Source organism: Phacochoerus africanus, chromosome 2 (genome assembly GCF_016906955.1).
Source record: "Phacochoerus africanus isolate WHEZ1 chromosome 2, ROS_Pafr_v1, whole genome shotgun sequence".
Classification (NCBI taxonomy): Eukaryota; Metazoa; Chordata; class Mammalia; order Artiodactyla; family Suidae; genus Phacochoerus; species Phacochoerus africanus.
This window is the reverse complement of record NC_062545.1, coordinates 7587341-7607832: the sequence shown is the minus strand read 5'-3', so window position 1 is coordinate 7607832 and position 20492 is coordinate 7587341. Positions and strand designations below refer to the sequence as shown.

At 53.4% G+C, this 20492-nt stretch overlaps 1 protein-coding gene across 3 annotated transcripts; it reads left to right on the top strand.

Moving 5' to 3' along the window:
* The first annotated feature begins 33 nt into the window (after positions 1-33).
* On the top strand, positions 34-19833 carry PNLDC1 (PARN like ribonuclease domain containing exonuclease 1). Of its 3 annotated transcripts, XM_047769804.1 has the most exons (19): positions 34-190; positions 597-654; positions 946-1019; positions 3203-3242; positions 4017-4140; positions 4293-4381; positions 6205-6305; positions 7703-7779; positions 7929-8072; positions 8575-8644; positions 10859-10944; positions 12799-12854; positions 14799-14863; positions 15198-15251; positions 15427-15469; positions 17029-17128; positions 17437-17612; positions 17722-17820; positions 19460-19833. In XM_047769804.1, exons 1-19 carry the CDS (start codon positions 115-117, stop codon positions 19521-19523), a joined length of 1596 nt encoding a protein of 531 aa, XP_047625760.1. In that variant the 5' UTR covers positions 34-114; the 3' UTR covers positions 19524-19833. The 3 variants fall into 3 exon arrangements, with proteins under 3 accessions (XP_047625760.1, XP_047625758.1, XP_047625759.1); XM_047769802.1 differs by lacking the exon at positions 19460-19833 and having other exon boundaries at positions 17029-17612; positions 17722-17793; XM_047769803.1 differs by lacking the exons at positions 15198-15251; positions 17722-17820; positions 19460-19833 and having other exon boundaries at positions 17029-17612.
* The last annotated feature ends 659 nt before the right edge of the window (positions 19834-20492 follow it).

The window sequence follows — 20492 nt, the reverse complement described above, 5'->3', positions numbered from 1 at the left end:
GGGGGGGCAGGTGTGGGCGCGCGGGGGCGGAAGCGAGCCCTTTAAGGCGGCGGCGCGGCGGAAGCGCGTGGCCGCACGTGGCCCACTGGGTGCCCTCGGCCGAGCTGTGTGGCCATGGACATAGGCGCCGACGAGTTCGAGCAGAGCCTCCCTCTGCTGCAGGAGCTCGTCCTGGGCGCGGACTTCGTGGGTAAGGCGCTGGGATTCCAGGCCGTGTCGTGGGACCCCCCCCACCCCGGCCGCCAAGCCTGCGGTGGGTGTGGCTCCGGGGGGGCAGGGTGGAGAGGCGAGGCCCAGCCGGGTGGTGGCCAGGCCGCAGGAGGCTGGAACAGGGCCCCTCTGAAGGACCGGGTTTCCTTCTGGACCTGGGCGTTGGGATGCTAGGTGGCAGTTACACCCTTGGTCCCAGAGTGGTTCAGGTGGCACCAGGTGGCCTGGCTTTGTTTGGCTTCCTCTGTTTTTCCTTCTTGACCTCACCTGGCCTCCTGAGCAGGCAAAGGTGAGCCAGTACTTTTGCCACCTGCAGCATTGACAACGTGAAGAGCCGTGGCCACGGTGGGCGCCTGGGGACTCTACCTTTTTTGCCTCCCCTGCAGGTCTGGACATAGAGTTCACGGGCCTTCGTTCTAACCTGTCTGGGCCCCAGCAGATCAGGTAAGGCTGACGCTGCATTAGACCTGAGTGGAGAGGTTTGCTTCTGTGCCCTGGGGGATGACAAGCTGGCTGCCAGCAGTAGTTCTCAGCAGAGCTCCCTGATGGCATTGGGCAGGCAAGACATTTTGTGTAGGGGTGTGGGGACCCGGCCCTTGTCCATGAAACGTGGCAGTATTCCCTAGTTGTAACAGGAAAAGGCTGCGCCCGGTCGAGAGGCGCCTATCCAGCGTGGCGGCCCTGGTGCCTGATGCTCTCTCCTTGCTGTGCAATGAGATGTCTGTTCTTTCACAGTCTTTTTGACTTGCCATCGGAATGGTATCTAAAGACCCGCCAGAGTGTTCAGCAGTTCACAATCTGTCAGATTGGTGAGTTTAATCCTCAGCTGTTTGTTGTATGTTACCAAAGGAGATCTGTGTTGTCTTTGCATTTCACTTGTGTTTCCTGTCTTAGCAAACAGCTTTGACGACTTTCTAAGATAATGGCTGTCACTTTACATGCTCATTGTTTTTTCGGCTGTGTCATGCCTTTATGCCTGTGAGACCTAACACTGCAAAAACTTGAGCTCCATGCCCAAGTCACCATGAAGGAGCTTGTACCATTTTTCAGGGCAAAAATGTGTGTGATTTTTGTTTAAAGAAAACGTAAGGTCATCCTATAAGAAAACGTAAGATCATACTATAAGCACGTGCTACATCTTCACTAATGGGGTTTAGCGATCTTTCTCTCTGGGCATCAGAAGCTCTCTTGCCCATTTGTAACAGTTGCACAGCTCTCCCAAGTGAATGTATCTTTTGACTTGGGTTGCTAACAATGCATACCTTCCTTACCATTTGTGTGTGGTGAAGCAAGGTTCCCTGGACTGTCTTGGTTTTTATAGATATGACTGCACATTTGTGATTATGTGTTTGGTGTACTTGTAGCAGTGGAGTATGTGCATTAAAGTATTGATTTGTTGGAGTTCCCGTTGTAATCCGTGAGGATGTGGGTTTGATCCCTGGCCTTGTTCAGTGGGTTAAGGATCCAGTGTTGGCTCGAGCTGCCGTGAGGGTCGTGGATGTAGCTCCAATCAGGTTGTGGTGTAGGCCAGCAGCTGCAGCTCCGATTTGACCCCTAGCCTGGGGACATTCATATGCCACAGGTGTGGCCCTAAAAAGAAGAAAAAAAAAAAGTATTGATTTGTTGCCAAGCTCTTGCTCTTCCTACCAACTGTCTGGGAAGTTTATAGTGACTTGCCACTAACAGTGAATGTGCCTGTTTTCCTTACTGGGTATTATCAGTTTTACTGTTTTTTTGCCCACCCAGCAGAGGTAATGTGATCTAAAGTTGTTATCCCAATTTACATTTATATACAGGATCAGCAGGCTTTTCTGTTAAGGGCTAGACTGAATATTTTAGGTTTTGCAGGCCATATGGTCTCTGTTACAACTCAGTTCTGCCCGTGTTAATGGGAAATCAGCTGTAGTTAATACATAAATGAATGAGCATGGCTGTATTTCAATAAAACTTTATTTACAAAAACAGGTCACGAGCTATCTTACTGATCCTTGCTTTTTTATGAATGCTGAACACCTGTGTGAACACCTGTGCGTGTGTGCTCTCTATTGTCCTTGCTATTTTTCTGTTGTGATGGTTTTTCTTAATTGTGAGACTCCCTTTAAAAGTATGGGAAACAGCGCTTAGATCTGTTCCTATTTTGTTCCTCCTCCTTCAAAGTCTTTTTCACTTTGCCTGTGGTCTTTTTAGCAATACAGACTTTTCAAAGCAAAATTAAGTGTATAAATCTTCATGGTTTGTAGTGTTTCCTCTTAATTAGTTTTAAAGCTAAAAATGTCAGCTTGAGAGCCTGCTTTTGGAAGTTCCTGCTGTGACACAGCGGGATTGGCATCTCTGCAGCCCTGAGACACAGGTTCCATCCACAGCCTGGCACAGTGTGTTAAGGATCCTGGCATTGCCACAGCTGTGGCATAGGTTGCACCTGTGGCTGGGATCTGATCCCTGGCCAAGGAACTCCATGTGCTCTGGGGTGGCCAAAAGAAAAAAGCAAAACAAACAAAAATTCTGTGTTTGGTTTGTCTGTTGTTGAACAAGCACTCACACTTACATTTTAGTAATTTCAATGTGAATTACAGTTTGACAGTTCTCAGTTTCACCCTTTCCTTTTTTTTTTTTTTAAGTTAACCTAAAGCCTATCACTGTATCTTTGGGTGCAAGCACCGTTCAAAAAAATTTTTTTTTGTCTTTTTAGGGCCACACCCACGGCATATGTAGGTTCCTAGGCTAGGGGTTGAATCAGAGCTACAGCTACCTGCCTATGCTGCAGCCACAGCCACGACAGATTGGAGCTGTGTCTGTGACCTACACCACAGCTCACGCCAATGCCGGATCCTTAACCCACTGAGTGAGGCCAGGGATCGAACCCGCAACCTCATGGTTCCTAGTTGAATTCGTTTCTGCTGCGCCACGACGGGAACTCCCCCAAAGTGTTTTTTGTGGTTCGCGTCTGGTAGCTTTGCTTTGGTATTCATTCTCTCTACCATGGTTTTTCCAGGGCTGTCTGTGTTTTCCAGTATTGAAGGCGAGTCAAACAAGTATGTATTAAAGACCTTCGGCAAAACACGTGACCCTCGCCGTTTTTCTTCTCCGCCTCTTCCCGCCCCCAAATTCTGCTTCAAGATCTGACCCTCTTGGCCCTGGGCGCTCCGTAGTCTCTGCTCTGTGCCCTTCCAGCCACCTCCCCTGCAGATCCAGCTGGTCCTCCACGTCTCTGACAGCAGCACCATTTGTGGGGCCTGTACCTTGGCTGCTCCTTTGCGGCTTTCCTTGTCTCCTGCATATGCGCCTTCAGGATTGCAGTCCACACAGGGCTGTGATGAGGGTGACGTGGCTCCGAGCACCACAGTCGGGAAGATGCTGAATGGCAGTGACCCTCCCCCCCCAGCTGGTCTCAGCCGGGGGCCAGCCTCTCTTCCCCAAGGCCAGGATGTCTGCCTGTTTTTTTCTTGGTCCCCAGTGGCGCTCGCAGTGCTTGAAACATTGCTGCAATTTAATTACAGTGGACCCTTGAACAGCACCAGGTTTGAGCCGCTCGGGTCCACTACACTCCGGTTGTTTGCAGTAAATACACACGATAGTGCTATGCCATCTGCAGTTGCTTAAGTCCCGGATGCACAGAAACTGGGCCGCAGAGGCCCCGGGTACAGACCCAGGGCCGTCTGTAAAATGTAGGTGGATTTGGAGCGCCCCGAGTTGTACCAGGGCCCAGTGTAGTTCTCAAGTGGAGGGAGGAGCCCGCTTTGTGAGCCAGAGTTTCAAAAACAGTTTTGCCTTTTTCTCCTTGTGTTTCCTGATTTCTTTTTTTCTAGGTATGTCGCCCATTCGTGTAACTTCTTTCTCTTCCCTACAACATTTGGGATTTTGGATTCGGAATTCTCTTTTCAGGCCTCGAGCGTTCAGTTTTTGAATCAGTATGGCTTCGACTATAACAAGGTGTGGGGTCGGAGGACGGGGTGGGATGGGGGGTGACGGCCATCCGGTCCCCCTGGTCGGAGTGCCTTTCCTGTCCCCTTTCTTCCTTTCCCCTCGGCTGCTGGCACCAAGGATGCCTGTGACTGGTTTCCTCGCCTCTTCCTGTCTTTTAGTTTCTCAAAAATGGAATCCCGTATATGAACGAGGAGCAGGAGAAGAAGATCAGACACAACCTCCTGACCGGGAACTGGAGAGTCCGCAGGTAAAGCCTGCTCCTCCAGGGCCCTTCGGCTTCTCTGTTTCTGGTCTATTTCTGGCTGTCTTGGGGGTAGACGTGCTGTCACCAGCATGTGGTGATGTCGTACCCTCACCTTCAGCTGGGATGGCTTCCCTGGCCTGTGCTCAGCCATACACAGCCCAGCGGCCTGAAGTACCGGCCATCCCATCCCCAGACCTCAGAGGAGCGGCCTCTCGCTGCACAGAGTGTGAGCTTAGTGTTTAAAAGTGGAGGCGGAGAAGAACTGACTCTTTCTTGAGCAGCCGGAGAAGCAGGAGGGGAGACGGCTCTGGTGGACTTGCTGTGTGGTGTTACGTGGGTTTTCCGTGTGATCTTAGGGACTTTTCAGGGTAAATCCTGGGGAACCTTGACTCTGTGGTCACGTGCCTGGCTTGGGCATGTTGCCCGCGTGCTTGGTCCCATTGCCTTCCCGAGGGCAGGGTCTCTGCCCTCTTCCCCCGGGCCCCCCAGGGCCAGCTGTCATACTTGAAACCAGTCCTGCTCCCGAGGAGGAACAGGCTGCCCAGGGCCCAGGCAGGTCCTTCTGTCTGCTAGTTGCGTGGTTTTGAACCAGTCTTTTAAGCTCTTTCAGCTTTAACTCTGGGATGTTTCTCTGGCCCAGATCATTTTTTTTTTTTTTTGGTCTTTTTGCTATTTCTTGGGCTGCTCCCACGGCATATGGAGGTTCCCAGGCTAGGGGTCGAATCGGAGCTGTAGCCACCGGCCCACGCCAGAGCCACAGCAACGCTGGATCCGAGCCACGTCTGCAACCTACACCACAGCTCACGGCAACGCCGGATCCTTAACCCACTGAGTAAGGGCAGGGACCGAACCCGCAACCTCATGGTTCCTAGTCGGATTCATTAACCACTGCGCCACGATGGGAACTCCCAGATCATTGTTTTATGTCATGTTGGAGTTTGTAATCCTCATTCATGATTTTATACAAAAATACCTTTGCGGGGAGTTGCCTAGTGGCCTAGCAGTTAAGGATCCAGTGTTGTCACTGCAGATTCAATCCCTGGCCCGGGAACTTCTTCAGGCCTTGGGGGAGGCCAAAAAATTGTTTTTTTTTTTTTGGAAGGGAAAAACAACTTGGATTTTTAATCTTCCATTATTTCCAAATGTCGGAGAAAAGTCTTTCCTTAACCTAACATCGTGTTCTCATGTTTCTAACACAGGAGATGTGCTTCCCAAGTTCCTTCCTTCTCTTTCCGGCACCAGCTGGTGCTTTCTCCCCTCTGAAGGCTGACTCGAGAAGCCGGGCCTGCTGGTCCCACTTAGGACTGGCTAGCTGCCAGTACCTCCCCCCCCCCCCCGCCCCCGATCCCAATACCCTCCCCCCACCCAGCGCCGGGTACCCTTCTCTAGCTCCCATTCCCTCCCCCCCGCAGCTCCCATTCCCCCCCACCCAGCTCCCACTACCCTCCCCCCAGCTCCTACTCCCTGCCCCTTGGCAGGCTGTCAGCAGGAGGTGGAGGGGCTCCCGAGGGCTGATGGGAGGGTAGAAGCCAAGTGTTTGGCTTCCTGTTGCAACAAGACTCAGAACAGAAATGGCCTTTTGGGGACCATTTTCTTGCCCAGAACCCCCTCTCACGGGAGCATCATCTCCTGGTTCTGTGGTCTTTCCCAGCATTTCCATTTTTTTTTTGCCTTTTTGTGGCCTTGTCCACAGCATGTGGAAGTTCCCAAGGCCAGGAACTGAATCCGGCCACAGCTGAACCCAGACCCATAGCAGTGACAAGGCTGGATCCTTAGCCCACTGAGCCATGAGGGAACTCGCTCCATTCTCGTGTGGCCCTTTTTAGTTCTCTGGATAAAGACCAGATCAAGGTGGTGATTGATGAGGTGACACGCTGGCTGGACCTGGCAGAGGAAGGCGACTGGATGACCCTCCCCGGCATCACTGGTAGGCAGAGGGACCCGCCTCGGCCTGGGAGCCGAGCATTGTCGCATGCCAGGGCGTGGGGACAGCCTTCTTCTCCGGGGGGACCCTGGGCATCAGCTCAGCAGACAAGTCCTTGTGGTGACAGCGAGCCATGACCTCAATTCGGAGGCTGAAGGGCCTCTCTTCTGAATTGAAGGCTGAGGACGTTGGGAGTTCCCTGGTGGTTTAGAGGTTAGGACTCGGGGCTTTCACCACTGTGACCAGGGCACAATCCCAGGTCTGGGAACTGAGATCCTGCACGCCACAGCCAAAAAAAGAAAAAAAAAATTAAGATTGAGGAAGTAAAGTTCCATGCAGAGCCGTCCCTTTTATCCCCGTGGACTCTCATTTTCCTTTTGTTAATCTCTGAATTTCCCCCCGCAGTACAATGTGGAGTCACAACGGATCTGCCCTAGAATAGCCATTTGCAGCCTGGGCTGTGGACCCCAGGGGTCTCTCTGAGACCCTTTGCAAGGGGCCTGCGAAGTCGAAACTGTTGTCAGGATACCGCTCAGCTCTCACTCACCATTGTAGTTGTCGTTGTCATCGTGCCACGTTTGCACTGATGATCCTGCAGGAGGTCAAGCGGGCACCTTGGCACAGGTGGGAGGTGAGGGTTCTACCTCTGAGCCGCCAGTGCCTCGGGGAAGGCCCTCGGGGAAGCCATAGGACAGCTTTCCCAGGAGCTCAGCGGCTGTATTTCCGAGTGTCTTTTAATGGTGTTTTATGATATGTGAACATCTGGAAGGTCTGTGTAACTCAACAAACCAGTATTTTCCAAATAACCAGGGCCTGATGTTACAAAATCCTGGGCAAAAGTATAATGGGTTTATTGTATTTTACTTTTTTAAAGGGCCGCCCTCATGGCACATGGAAGTTTGGGACGAGGGATTGAATCTGAGCGGCAGCTGTGACTAATGCCAGATCCTTTGACCCACTGCGCCAGGCTGGGATCGAACCCACACCACAGCAGTGACCTGAGCCACTGCAGTTGGATTCTTAATCCACTGCACCTCCTATAATGGGTTTCATTGTGTTTAAAAAAAAAAAAAAGTCGTGATTTTTAATTTCAGGTATAGTTTTGATTTCTAGCATCGTGGCTATCGAGAACTAGAACCCCCCCCCCCCACACACAGACCCTTGGGGTCCTTAGTTGGAGGGGCCCTGAGCTCAGAAACTTGGAGAAGGCTGCCCTAAAGCCCGCCGTGCCGGGGCCCAGTCCCTTGGCCTCGAGGGCTGGGGTGCACCTCAGAGCTGCCCTTCTGCCATGCATCTGCCCATCTCTGGGCCGCTTTGCCTCCCCAGCTCCTCCTGAGCCAGAGGTGGGCGGCCGCCAGGGCCTGTGGTGGCCTCGTACAAGCCTTGTCTCCCTGCCGCAGGCTTCCAGGCCTTCGAGGTCCAGCTGGTGCTGCGGAAGGCCCTGCCCAACATCTGGACGGTGCTGAGAGACCAGGGGGTGAGTCCTCGCTCTGGGGGCTGAACCTGGCCTCTGGGAAAGGCTCCCCCCCCAGCCCAGCCCCTTCCCTTTTAGGTGAAGGACCCCTTTTTAGACCTTGTTCCCATGCACCCAGGATGAGGCGACCTCGTCTGTTCATTTCCTTTCAGGTGATAGTGAAGAAAGTAAGCAAACAGCATCGCTGGTATCTGGAGAACACCTCCTGTGACCGGGAGAGCTGCTGGAAGGAGAAGATTCTCCTCTCTGCCAGGGGTTTCTCTGTGTTTTTCCAGATGCTGGTGAAAGCCCAGAAGGTAGGAAGGTCTCTTTGCTTGGTCTTGAGCCACTCTCTTGTATTTCGGGCTGGAGATTCGATTGAGTCCTTCAGCAGTAAACTAGGCTTCCTTAAGATGAGCCATTTCCTTTTTGTCAAGTGGCCTAATGACTCTACCCTCGCTTTCACCACGTCGTGATAGATTAATCTGGGGAGAGACCATCCTATGAAATAGTCCTGTTTCTTTGCTCCTTTCAGGCACGTGGGCATTTCTGTACCAAGTGACCTAAAACTGCTTGGGGACGGCACGCGCCCACTCCTCAGCCGAGATTCTCAGTGTGGCCCAGGGCCTTGAGTCCCTCCAGCTCCCTGCTTTTCTGGCCTTTAAGTGGTCGGCTGCCTTTCCTGGGGTGGAGTTGCCATGTTGTCAGAATGCAGTGGGTTCTAAAGCTTCACCCTTGGCCTTAGACGGCAGTTAGTCTGTGGTGTCTGTTTTATTTTTAAAATTGCATCTCTGTGCCCTGTCGGTTTCCTCCAAGTAGCCCCTGGTGGGCCACAACATGATGATGGACCTGCTGCATCTCCACGAGAAGTTCTTCAGGCCTCTCCCAGGTAGGGGCAGACCTGCCGTTCCCCGTCATTGCTAGCAAATTGTAAGAAAGCATATTCCCGGGGTTCCCGTCGTGGCTCAGCGGAAACGAATCCAACTAGCATCCATGAGGATACAGGTTCGATCCATCCCTGACGTCTCTCAGTGGGTTAAGGATCTGGCGTTGTCCAAAGCTGTGGTGTAGGCTGGCAGCTACAGCTCCGATTCAGCACCCCCGCCTGGGAACCTCCATATGCCGCAAGTGCGGCCCTAAAAAAGACCAAAAAAAAAACCCAAAAAACTTAGCAAATCAGAAATCTGCAAAGACAAAGTACCGTCCATTGTAGTGCTAATCCTAACACTTTGTGCTTTTCCCTGTGTTGTGGCTTTTTTACATATTCCACCACACTGTGTATTTGATTTTATTTGGCTTTTGTTCACTTGCCGAAAGCATTTATTTATGTCATTAATCTGACATGATTTTAATGACCATGTGGCCATGGTCTTATGGCTGTCCCAGCTTTTGGCATGCCTGATGCCATTGGACACAGCAGGGGGGTATGAAGTAGCAGGTTAAAGCAGACCTTCAAATGTCCTGCTTGAGGAGTTCCCATTGTGGCGCAGCAGAAACGCATCTGACTAGGAACCATGAGGTTGTGGGTTCGATCCCTGGCCTCGTTTGGCGGTTAAGGATCCAGCCTTGATGTGAGCTGTGGTGTAGGTCGCAGACGCAGCTCGGATCTGGCATTGCTGTGGCTGTGGTGTAGGCCGGCAGCTACAGCTCCGATTCGACCCCTAGCCTGGGAACCTCCATATGCCATGGGTGCAGCCCTAAAAAGACAAAAAAGAAAAATGTCCTGCTTGAGCCGTCGTTCCACCCCTTGTTACATGAGATCTCAGCAAATCAATGTCCCTGTTGGTCTCGGTTTCCTTGTCTGTAAAGCAGGGGTGGTAATACCAGTATCAGAGCTGTTTGGGGATTAAGTGAACTAATGTACAGAGAACACTAGGTTAGATTGAGAGGGGCGGGAAGGTTCTAGGAGCTTTACTCTAAGAAATGAATTGATAAACACACCTCAGGTTGGGAGTTCCCACCGTAACATGGGGTTAAGAGCGCGACTGCAGCAGCTGAGGGCTCTGCAGAGGTTCAAGTTTGATCCCTAGTCCAACATAGTGGGTTAAAGGACACGCATTGCCACTGCTGCATATGGAAGTTCCTGGCTCGGGAGCTCACATATGCTGTGGGTGTAGCCATAAAAAACAAAAGCAAACCTCAGGCTGAGCATCTTGAGAGAATTGGGAGAGAATTAAGGGTAAAATAATCACTCACCAAAAAACTGAACAGGAGTTCCCGTGTGGCTCAGTGGGTTGTCACTGCTGTGTCTCTGGTTCCTGCTATGGCATGGGTTCAGTCCCTGGCCTGGGGACATCCACAGGCTACGGGCGAAGCCAAAAAAACAAAACAAAACAACCCGAGCAAACTGCCGAACAAAAAAATTGCTGGAACAAAAGCTGAGCCCGAAAGGAAGTTATTGGAGGGGACAGCCTGGCCCCTGGGCAACGAGGAGGGGCAGGAGGTGGAACTTCCCAGGAAGCCCCGGCTCACAGTTAGTGCCCCAACCCGGGAAGTGGCCTCGCAGCCTAAGCATGTACTTTAGAGATGAGGGGAGACCGAGGGTAGTTGCCTTTGGGGACCAGGAAGTGGGAGAGGAGAGAGGAGAGGGATAGCAGGGGGGTTGATCGGTTTGTTTTCCAATAAACCTCTTTATTTGCATTTCCCGTTCTGGGAACTTCCATCTGCTGAAAGTGAAGCCAAGAAATAAACAACAAAACTCCCACAACTGTATGCAGGTGTAATTTTGATAAAATTGTTATCAGGGCACTTGCAAATGTTCACTTCTTGGGTTTTTCTCTGAACATTTACAAATGACACTCTTTTCCAATACGACCTCTTCATCCTTTCCATCGGCCAGAACTTTGCAAACTAATTAACTCATGTCGGCAGCAGACAGTAGCCTGAATTTCATGGAAGGCCATTGGGCGTTTGCTGTTGTAAATGGTGATATCAGACTGGTTTGAGATGTAAGAATCCTAGAAGAGGAGTAAGGATGTTTTCAATTCCTGTTTTTTTGTTTTCTTCACTCTTATTAGCCAGTGTTGGTGACAAGCCAGCTTAGAGAAATTCTTCCCATTTTCCCAGCGAACTCACTGCTGACTCTCTGGATCTTTCCCTCCAGAAAGCTACGAAGAGTTTAAGCTGAACATCCACAACCTATTTCCGATTCTCATTGATACCAAGAACGTGACGAAGGATATCTGGAAGGTACTCGGTCCGATTCCTTTGGGGAAAGGAGTGCGTCTTTGTACCCGCAGCACTTAGATTTCTCGCTCTTGTTGGTTTTTTTTAAAATGATTTTTATTTTTTCCAGTGTAGTTGGTTTACAGTGTTCTGTCAATTTCTACTGTACAGCGAAGGGACCCAGTCACACGCATGCATACATACATACATACATTCTTTTTCTCGCATTGTCCTCCATTGTGTCCCACCATAAGTGACTAGATATAGTTCCCTGTGCTACACAGCAGATTTCTCCCTCTTGGAGTTCCCGTCGTAGCGCAGCAGCGGTGAATCTGACTAGTATCCATGAGGACGCAGGTTCGATTCCTGGCCTCGCTCAGTGGGTTGAGGATCCGGTGTTGCCGTGAGCTGTGGTGTAGGTCGCAGATGCAGCTTGGATCCTGAGTTGCTGTGCCTGTGGTGTAGGCCGGCAGCTGTCACTCCAATTGGACCCCTAGCCTGGGAACCTCCATATGCCGCGGGTATGGCCCTAAAAAGACCAAAAAAAAAAAAAGAAAAAATGTCTAATTTTTTTTTCTTTCTTTTTGGCCACCCTGAGGCATATGGAGTTCTCAGGCCAGGGGTCAGATCCAAGCCACAGTTGCGACCTACACCCCGATGGCGGCAGTGCTGGATCCTTAACCCACTGTGATGGGCTGGGGATCCCGGCGCTGCAGCAACGCCACCAGTCCTGTTGTGCCACAGCGGGAACTCCTTGATCGTTTTAAAAATTAGTTCCTTAAACCCATTTTCATATTTTACAACCAGTTTTGGTGTTCTTTTTCTGTTCTACCACCTCTGAGTCTTACTAGTTTATATGTGATTTTTTTTTTCATTCCCTCATTTGCACTCCCACATTTTGACTTATTTGTGTCTAGCTCATGTGCATATTTTGATGGGACCACAGAGCGACTTGTCCTAGAGCTTGGTACATGCCTAGTGAGTGTTCACACCAAGTTTGAAGAGCGTCAGGGTTGGGGGTGGGGACCCTTCCTGAAAAATTTGGTCTTTACTGAGCATTAGGGTCGTGGCGTGTCAATCCAGACAACGCAGTTATCACCTGGGAAGAGAAATGAGCTCGGGGCCACCTTCAGCTCCTCGAGCTTAGAGGGACCAGGGCTGGCATGGCTAAATCTGCCACGTGGCTTGGGTTATGCACTAACGTGGAGAAGAAAAGCACCCAACTGGTCGAAGTCCTGCTTGTAGACATTAAACTGAGGGACAGGGAGGGGGAATGAGACCAGGGTTTTAAAGAAGCCTGAAGCTGCTCACAGTGAATTGTGCAGTAAGGGAGCCGCAGAGAGAGGGGCCTGGCTTCCTTGGGCGTCCTCGCCCGGAGACGCAGGCCTTACCTGCAGCTCACGCATTTCTAGCCCCGGCGGTGTCTGTGACGCTGCCCGGCTCCGTGCAACAGAGTCCTGGGGTGACGTGGGGGCTGCTCTGAAGGAACAAATGCATCTCCTTACACGAGACGTGAGGTCAACCCGACGGGTCCTCAGTCGTGGGCGCCCTGCACATGTGTCCTTGGTCAGGTCTGGGGCCTCGGGGTCCTGCGTTTCTCAGACCCCGTCGACGCTTGTCTTTGAAGGAAGGTGGTGTGCGTTGTGTTCGTGGCGGTTTTTTCTAGGCTGGCTTGGGTCCCTTACAGGAAACCCAAGGATGCTAGGAACCCTGACACCTGCACTGGGGACTAAGGACCGGTGTGAGTGGAGAGGGAGGACTTCACAGGAGGTGGCGTTTCCCAGGGCATGTTCACGGTCATTTGGTGACACCCGAGGCAGATAATAAACCAAACCACACGTGTCTTATCCTCTCTCATTTTGTTTCCCGTAACTCTAGGAACTGAGCTTCCCGAGGGTTTCAAATCTTTCAGAAGTGTATGAAGTCCTGAACAGGTAAGGAAGCTGGTTTTTGGACCTGCTTACAGAGCAGGAGTTGCCAGTGGGGGCACTTTTTGCTCCTAGGGCGTCCCTGGCGTTGTGAGCTCTTCTCGGTGGTTACAGTTCAGGGGTGTCACTGGCGTCGAGTGAGTGGAGGCCAGAGCGCACAGGAAGGCCCCCAGCCCAGAGAGAATTCTCCAGCCCCACGTGCCCTGGTGCCGAGGTTGCGAAACCCTGTTTAGGGGGAGGGGACCTGGTTTCATTACATGTTTTATGTCCGCCAGGGTTTTATTCCTTTTCAAAAACGTTTTTTACTGTAGATGTACAGTGTTCTGTCAATTTCTGCTGCGCAGCAAAGCGACCCAGTCATACATATGTGTGTGTGTGTATATATATATATTCGTTTCGTCATGTTGTCATCAGGCTCCATCACAAGTGACTGGATATAGTTCCCTGTGCTGTAAAGCAGGATCTCATTGCTTCTCCACTCCAAAGGCGACACTCACCCCAAACTCCCAGATCATGCCACTCCCCCCGCCTCCCCCTTGGCAACCACAGCTCTGTTCTCTCTGTCCATGAGTTTGTTTCTGTTCTGTAGCTGGGTTCATTTGTGCCATATTTTAGATTCCATATATAAGTGATGGTGTATTTGTCTGTCTCTTTCTGACTTCCTTCACTTAGTATGAGAAGCTCTAATTCCATCCACGTTGCTGCACATGACATTATTTTGTCCTTTTTAATGGCCGAGTAGTATTCCATTGTGTGTATATACCACATCTTAATCTATTCGTCTGTCAGTGGACATTTGGGTTGGTTCCATGGCTTGGCTATTGCTGCAATGAACATATGGGTGCATGTGTCTTTTTGAATGAAAGTTTTGTCTGGGTACGTGCCCAGGAGTGGGATTGCTGGGTCACATGGTAGTTCTTTTTATTATTATTATTATTATTATTTATGTTTTAGGGCCGCACCCAGGGCATATGGACGTTCCCGGGCTAGGGGTCAAAGTGGAGCTGCAGCTGCCAGACTACACAGCAGCTCACAGCAACACCAGATCCTTAACCCACTGAGGGAGGAGGCCAGGGATGGAACCCATATCCTCATGGGTACTAGTTGGGTTTGTTACCGCTGAGCCACAAGGGGAACTCCCACATGGTAGTTCTGTATTTCGTTTTCTGAGGCGTCTCCCGGGGTCTTATTCTTTGGATCCCCTTCTGATTGTGGGAGTGGTTTTCATCTCCTTTTGGGCCCTGCTTTTGCTCTCGGGCCTGCAGCAGCGCCAGGCATAGTAGGTGCTCGTAAACGAGTGAATGGATGGTCCTAGCACCTCAGCGCATTCCTGACCTCCCTGCAGGGAGGGTGGTCCCTGTTCCCTTAGCCCAGCCATGCTGCTGGGGTGTGCTGGGGGCGGGGGTTGCCCAGAAGGAGCCGGACTGGGTGGGGGTGCCTAGCCTGGGGACAGGTGTCTGATTAAACCCTCCGCTTAGAGCCGCTTGCATGGCAGTCCTTTCATCTGTCCTGTTGTGCCTGGTTACCAAGACCCGTCTGCCCAGGTCTAGACCTGCCTTCTGCTTTGATTTTTTTTTTGAATCCCATGTCGAGTTCCTGTTGTGGCTCAGCGGGATAAGAACCTGACATCGTGTCCATGAGGATGTGGGTTCGATCCCTGGCCTTGCTCAGGGAGTTAAGGACCCGGCATTGCCATGAGCTGTGGCTCAGGTCTGGCGTGGCTGTGGCTGTGGTGTAGGCCGGCAGCTGCAGCTTCAATTTGACCCCTGACCCAGGAACTTCCATGTGCCACAGGTGCAAGCATAAAAAGCCAAAAAAAAAAAATAAATAAAAGGAGTCTGAGTACAGAGGACACTTATATATGTTAACTTAAGAGGGTGAAGGGTGAAGGGAGAACAAGGAGGGATTGTTTTTAGTGAATGTTGCTTATCTGTTTCTCTTCTCTAATAGTGACTTGAATCCCACCAAGGATTCTGGGCCGGTGATTATCCACGCAAGCAGATGTGAAAAGTATGGTACGTGCCCATGAGTGGTGTTCCCTGCAGTTGGCATGGCACTGAGGGGCTGGAGCCGAGGCTTTTCCTGGGCGCTGTTTTAGTATAACCCCTCCCACAAAAGGAGCATCGTGGGCTCCCCTTTGACTCGGTGGTCCGTCGGCTTCCCTCCGGGGGTGCTCCTGCCACCTGGGGAGGACCTGGGGCCAGGGGGTGTAGGTGGGAGAAGGGTACAGGGTCCCTGGGGGAAGGCAGCGGGCTGGCGTGGGTGTGGGCGTGGGGCCGGGGAAGAGACTTGCCCAGACTGTGCGCTAATCGCTTGACGGTCTCTCCTGCTTCTGGAAAAACACTTCAGTGGAGACCAAGTATCCCCACGAGGCAGCTTACGATGCCTTCCTCTGCGGATCAGGTGAGAGCCGCTGCCCTTTTAGAGGAGACCTGTCTTTTGCCATAATCCCCCCGCCGTCCCTGGGCCGCCCAGGCCCTCGTCACTGCCAGGTGGGCTGCGCCTGGGTTTGCATATTTTGCCAAGGCAGTGGGCCTGAGCCTCGCTGCCTGTCCCAGTTCTGGCTTCTTTCTTCCAGTTCTTTTGAAAGTGGCACACTTGCTGCTGTGGAGAGTTCACGGGTGAGTGTCCCTCCAGCCTGCCTTCTGATGGGTCGGGATTGCCCGAGCCTCCCGTGAGCCGGGGCCTGGGGCTCCTGAGAAGGGAGGGCACAGGTGTCCTGGTGTAAATGACCCGTTTAAGGGAAGCGGCTTCTGCCCTGGGCTGCTCCCTGCCCCGCTCTGGGCTTGGCCTTGGGAGAGTCACCCTCAGGCGCCCCGGCGGTGGGCGGGGTGGGGTTCCAGCGCCACCCCCCCCAGGGCCCCCGTGTACTTGCCTCACTCCCCTTCTGTTTCCTTCTGTCCTGTAAATCACAGCCAGGCAGGAGGACAAAAGCTTCAGGTTGGCACATCCTCAAGTTCTCACAGTCCGTCTGGGGAGAAGGGCAGTGACTGGGAGTGGGGCACCCAGGGGAAAGCTGCTTAAAACCCCGAGGGGACTCGCAAGTGAGCTTCCTTGTGGCTTCCTCATCCTGGATGCCTGCCGTGCTGGGCTCGCAGGTGCCAACTCTGCACTTGAACTCTGCCTTCTGTGGCTCTGTCCTTGCTGCACATACATAGAAATTTTTTTGTCTTCTTAAGGCCGCACCTGCAGCACATGGAAGTTCCCAGGCTAGGGGTCCAGTCGGAGCTACAGCTGCCGGCCTACACCACAGCCACAGCAACGCAGGATCAGAGCTGTGTCTGTGACCTACACCACAGCTCACAGCGACACTGGATCCTTAACCCACTGAGCGAGGCCAGGGATCGAACCCCTGTCCTCATGGATACTAGTTGGTTCATTACTGCTGAGCCACAGCGGGAACTCCTGCCTGTGTGTGTTAAATGGGATGTAGCGGGCCAGGTGAAGGAGCCGGTCAAGATTGTTCTCTGGGGCTGGCTTAGAAACATCTTTAGACTGTACCCTGTAGATGTGGGTACTGCCTATATCTGTCTACTCTGGGAAAGGATAGAACACGTAGAAATAGCTCATGACACCCTGGCGTGAGGCTTGTGGCCTAAGTAAGAAGCCCAGCCCCCTCCCCCTCCCCCCAGCCTTTGGCGACTGTGTGCGGGACAGTGGGGGCAGCTAAGAGCAGAGGAGCCTGTCTGTGCCCTGGGACCTGGGCTTTGCGTCCTTAGTGTCTTGTAATCCTCGCACCCTATGAACCCTCGCAGGTGTGGAGACCTTGCGTGGCGGCCCAGGCCTGCCTGCTGCCAGGCCTGTGCGCAGGGGTGTGGTGGTGTCTGGGTGGAGGAACAGGGCTGTGGGGGAGAGATGGCCTTCTGGGACCAAGGCTGATGTCCCATGCAGTGTGATAACCTGGACCTTGCTCTGAACGGCGGCCTCTCCCTCCTTCTGCGCCTCTGGCTGATGTCTGTTAGCAGCGGGCTTTGCCACACTGTCACCAGGGTGCTCTGCTCGGGCCTGGGCCACCGCGAGAGCCCACTGGTCATTTCGGGAGGCCCACCAACATGAGGCCCCCAGCATGGGAGGGAGGGAGCTCTCAGGCAGCGCGCCTCCGTCCTGTCCCCGGACCCTTTGCTGTGGCCAAGGGCTGGGCCACAGAGCCCCGGTGCCTGAGTGCCCCCTGTCCTCGTAGCGCCGTCCCCATCCCTGAGCCCTCCTTCCCGCTCTACCTCGATGTGCTGGCGCCCTATGTGAACCAGGTGAACCTTATCCGAGCCGGGGTCCCCAAGATCGTAAGTAGACTTCACTTTCCCCTTTCCCCGTATCTGGAGGCTTCCGCCGGGCGTGGCTTGGGTCTCTCTATCTTCAGGGGTTTTGACCGTGTCCAAACTCAGGGTCTGAGAGGGCACACACGCCCCACCAAGCTCGTTGGTTTCCCTTGCGTTTTCCTGCCAGGACAGGTGAACTCATGCCTTCCTCCCCGCCGCCCCCGCCCCCGACAGAGCCTTTCCCAGGGGTCTCGGGGTGTTCATGCTGGGCAGGGAGGCATCCGCAGGAACTGGGAAAAGCTCTCCTGTTCTCCTCGCTGTCTGTCTCGTAGAATTTCTCGGGTCCGGACCACCCCAGTATCCGCCCCCCCATCCTCATCCTCAGTGTCAGGAGGTGGCCCGAGGTCAGCGAGCAGCAAATCTACCGCGAGTTTCAGAATCTCTGCAAATTTGACGTCCGGAGACTCACCCGGAGCCAGTTCCTGCTCTTGACCAATAAGTTTAAGGAGTGGGTGCCCCGATCTCGGCCGCCCCATCTGACCACAGCCGCCCCCCCCCCCCCCAGCCTCTTGAGGCGGGTCCCGTAGCTGCGCACTGACTGCGCCTCCTCCCTGCAGCGCCCGGAGCATCCTGAAGGAGTACAGGTGCCACCCCACCCTGCAGGTCTCCCTGTACCGCTACTGGAGGCACTCCCCGGACATCACCTGCTTGTTAGAGTAAGTGGCTGGGACCGAGGCCACTTCCTACTGCCTGGGGGTCCCTGTCCAGAGTGGGTGGCGCACACGTCCCTGGCCAGTGTGTGCTGTGGCGTCATGAACGAGGGGGTGACTGGACGCTGCTCAGAAGTGTCCAGCAGGGGTTGGAGTTCCCATCGTGGCACAGTGGTTAACGAATCTGACTAGGAACCATGAGGTTGCGGGTTCGATCCCTGGCCTCGCTCAGTGGGTTAAGGATCCGGTGAGGCTATGAGCTGTGGTGTAGGTTGCAGACGAGGCTTGGATCCTGCGTGGCTGTGGTGTGGGCCAGTGGCTACAGCTCCAATTAGACCCCTAGCTTGGGAATCTCCATATGCTGAGGCAGCGGCCCAAGAAATGGCAAAAAGCCAAAAAAAAAAAAGTGTCCAGCAGGGGTTGATGGTGCGTCTGCTGTAACCGGCCCTGTCCTGGGGTCTGGGCTCCGTGGATGAACAAGGCAAACCCCTGCTGTCTTAGGGCTCCCATTGCAGCGGGAGGCAACGAACAGCTAACACGTGAACTGTGTGTACGTGGAGTGAAGCCTTTAGAAACGAGCAGGGGAGTCCCCATGATGGCTCAGCTAGTATGAACCCAGCTAGTATCCATCAGGATGCAGGTTTGACCCCTGGCCTTGCTCAGTGGGTTAAGGATCCGGCATTGCCATGAGCTGTGGTGTAGGTCACAGATGAAGCTCGGATCCAGTATTGCTGGGGCTGTGGCAGAGGCCCTGCAGCTGCCACTCTGACTCTACCCCTAGCCTGGGAACCTCCATGTGCTGTGGCCCTGGGAAAAAGGGCTCGGGGTGGGGGTGGGGTGCGGTGCAAAGAAAGAGATGGGACTGCTGCTGGAAGATTGGGGGGTGGGGAGTGAGCCAGGCACAGTGTTGGGGGAAGGGAGCCAGTGTCCCGGCAGAGGGATTGGCAGGGAGGGGCCCTCGAGTGGGAGGCGCCTGGTTTGTGGAGGGGCAGCTGAGACCAAAGGGAAGGAGCAGGGGATGCGGCCGGAGAAGGCTGGAGAGGTCGGTGGGTCCCAGTGGAGGAGAGAGAGGGGGTGAGGACGCTGGAGGGAGCTGGTCATCAGAGGCCCTAGCAGAGCAGGGACTTGTTGCTCTGTTGAGACACTGGAGGACACAGAGGGCAGGGAATGTCGCAGAGCCAGGTCACCTGCTCATAGGGTCCGGTCCGGTTGTGGCTCGGACTGCGTGGTGGCAGAGTGGGGGAGGGCGGCGGTGAAGGTGGGCTCAGACAGGAGCAGGGTCAGGTTTAAATCCAAGGTTTTCGGCCTGAGCTGGAAAGATGGAGTTGCCGTTCACGGAGCCTTCAGGATCTCGGTTCGCTGTTAGGAGCCAGATCTGTCGAAAACCACGCTGATGAAGAAAAAAGCCTGGCTGCTCAGCGCTCCCTTTCCCTTCCACTTCTGCTGTGTCCCGCAGCCAGTCCCGCAGCCAGTCTAGCCTCTGGGCACAGCATGCTGTTGGCACTGGGAGAACGGAAAGAAAAGAACAACCCGGGCCCACAGTGGGGAGGGGAGCGGCGCGGGCCTGTGTCCGCAGGCACCTGCCTGGCTCCTGGGGGCCCTGGCCGCGCCGGCCACGCTGCTGACCCGTGTCCTTGTCTTGCAGAGTCTGTGGCGTAGTCATCACCTGGGCCTTAATGGCGTTTCTTCTGGGAAGACCTTGCCTCTGAGGGCAGCAGTGTGGCCCGCAGCTCCGTCCCATCTCTGCTCGCCCAGACAGCCGTCCTGGGTTTTGTTTGTTTAAATCATCTCCTATTGCTAATCTGTATGCTCCTTATGGGAGTTTCGTTAAGTTTTGAGTGTGAAATTCTGTAAATATTATCTGTGATAAATCCTTTGCAGCCAAAACTTTTCTTTCTATAAATGATTGGGAAGAAATCTCCGCCTCTGGGAGTTTAGGCTAATGTTCCAGAGTTGTATTCTTTTCCCACCCCCCCTTTTTAGGGCCGCACCTGCAGCATATGGAAGTTCCCAGGCTAGGAGTCGAATTGGAGCTGCAGCTGCCAGCCTATACCACAGCCACAGCCATGCCAGATCCAAGCTGCATCTGTGATCTATACCAGTTTGTGGCAGTGCCAGATCCTTAACCCACATGGGATTGAACCCATGTCCTTGTGGATACTGGTCAGGTTCTTAACCTGACAAGCCACAATGGGACCTCCTCTGGAGCATCTTCTGAATGTGCCATTGGGATGGTGGGAGCTGGACACCAAACGAACCAAAGGCTCCGTTAATTCTGGGAGAGGAATCAACAGCCAATAGGCTGGTGGGGATTTCAGCCGAAGAAATGGCCTAAAATCAGTAAAGGGAAAAATAAAGTCAAGTGTCCTGTGTACTGGTGTTGATCTATGTTTTGGATAAACATTATAAACCCTGAAACTTTAATTTGCATTTCAGAAACAGTGACCTGTGCCCTGAGAGCTGGGCTGCAGCAGGGCCTGAGCACGGCGAGTCCAGGGTTCTGGACCAGGACCCTGGAGTCATTTTGTCACGTACTCAATTAAGTCTTATCTGTTCACCTGTCGTGAGCCAGGCCCTGCTGCCAGCACCTTCAGCAGGGCGCCTGTGCCGTGGACCGTGTCCTGCTGTCCCTCCTTGGGGGCTCGGGCTGAGCACAGCCTGCTGTCCCTGCTGGAGGA

Coding starts and splice junctions, on each gene's coding strand:
- PNLDC1 (XM_047769802.1), top strand. CDS start 115: ATGGACATAGGCGCCGACGAGTTCGAGCAGAGCCTCCCTCTGCTGCAG. Junction 10,945..12,798: donor TGACGAAGGATATCTGGAAG/GTACTCGGTCCG, acceptor CCGTAACTCTAG/GAACTGAGCTTCCCGAGGGT. Junction 15,470..17,028: donor CTGCTGTGGAGAGTTCACGG/GTGAGTGTCCCT, acceptor CTGTCCTCGTAG/CGCCGTCCCCATCCCTGAGC.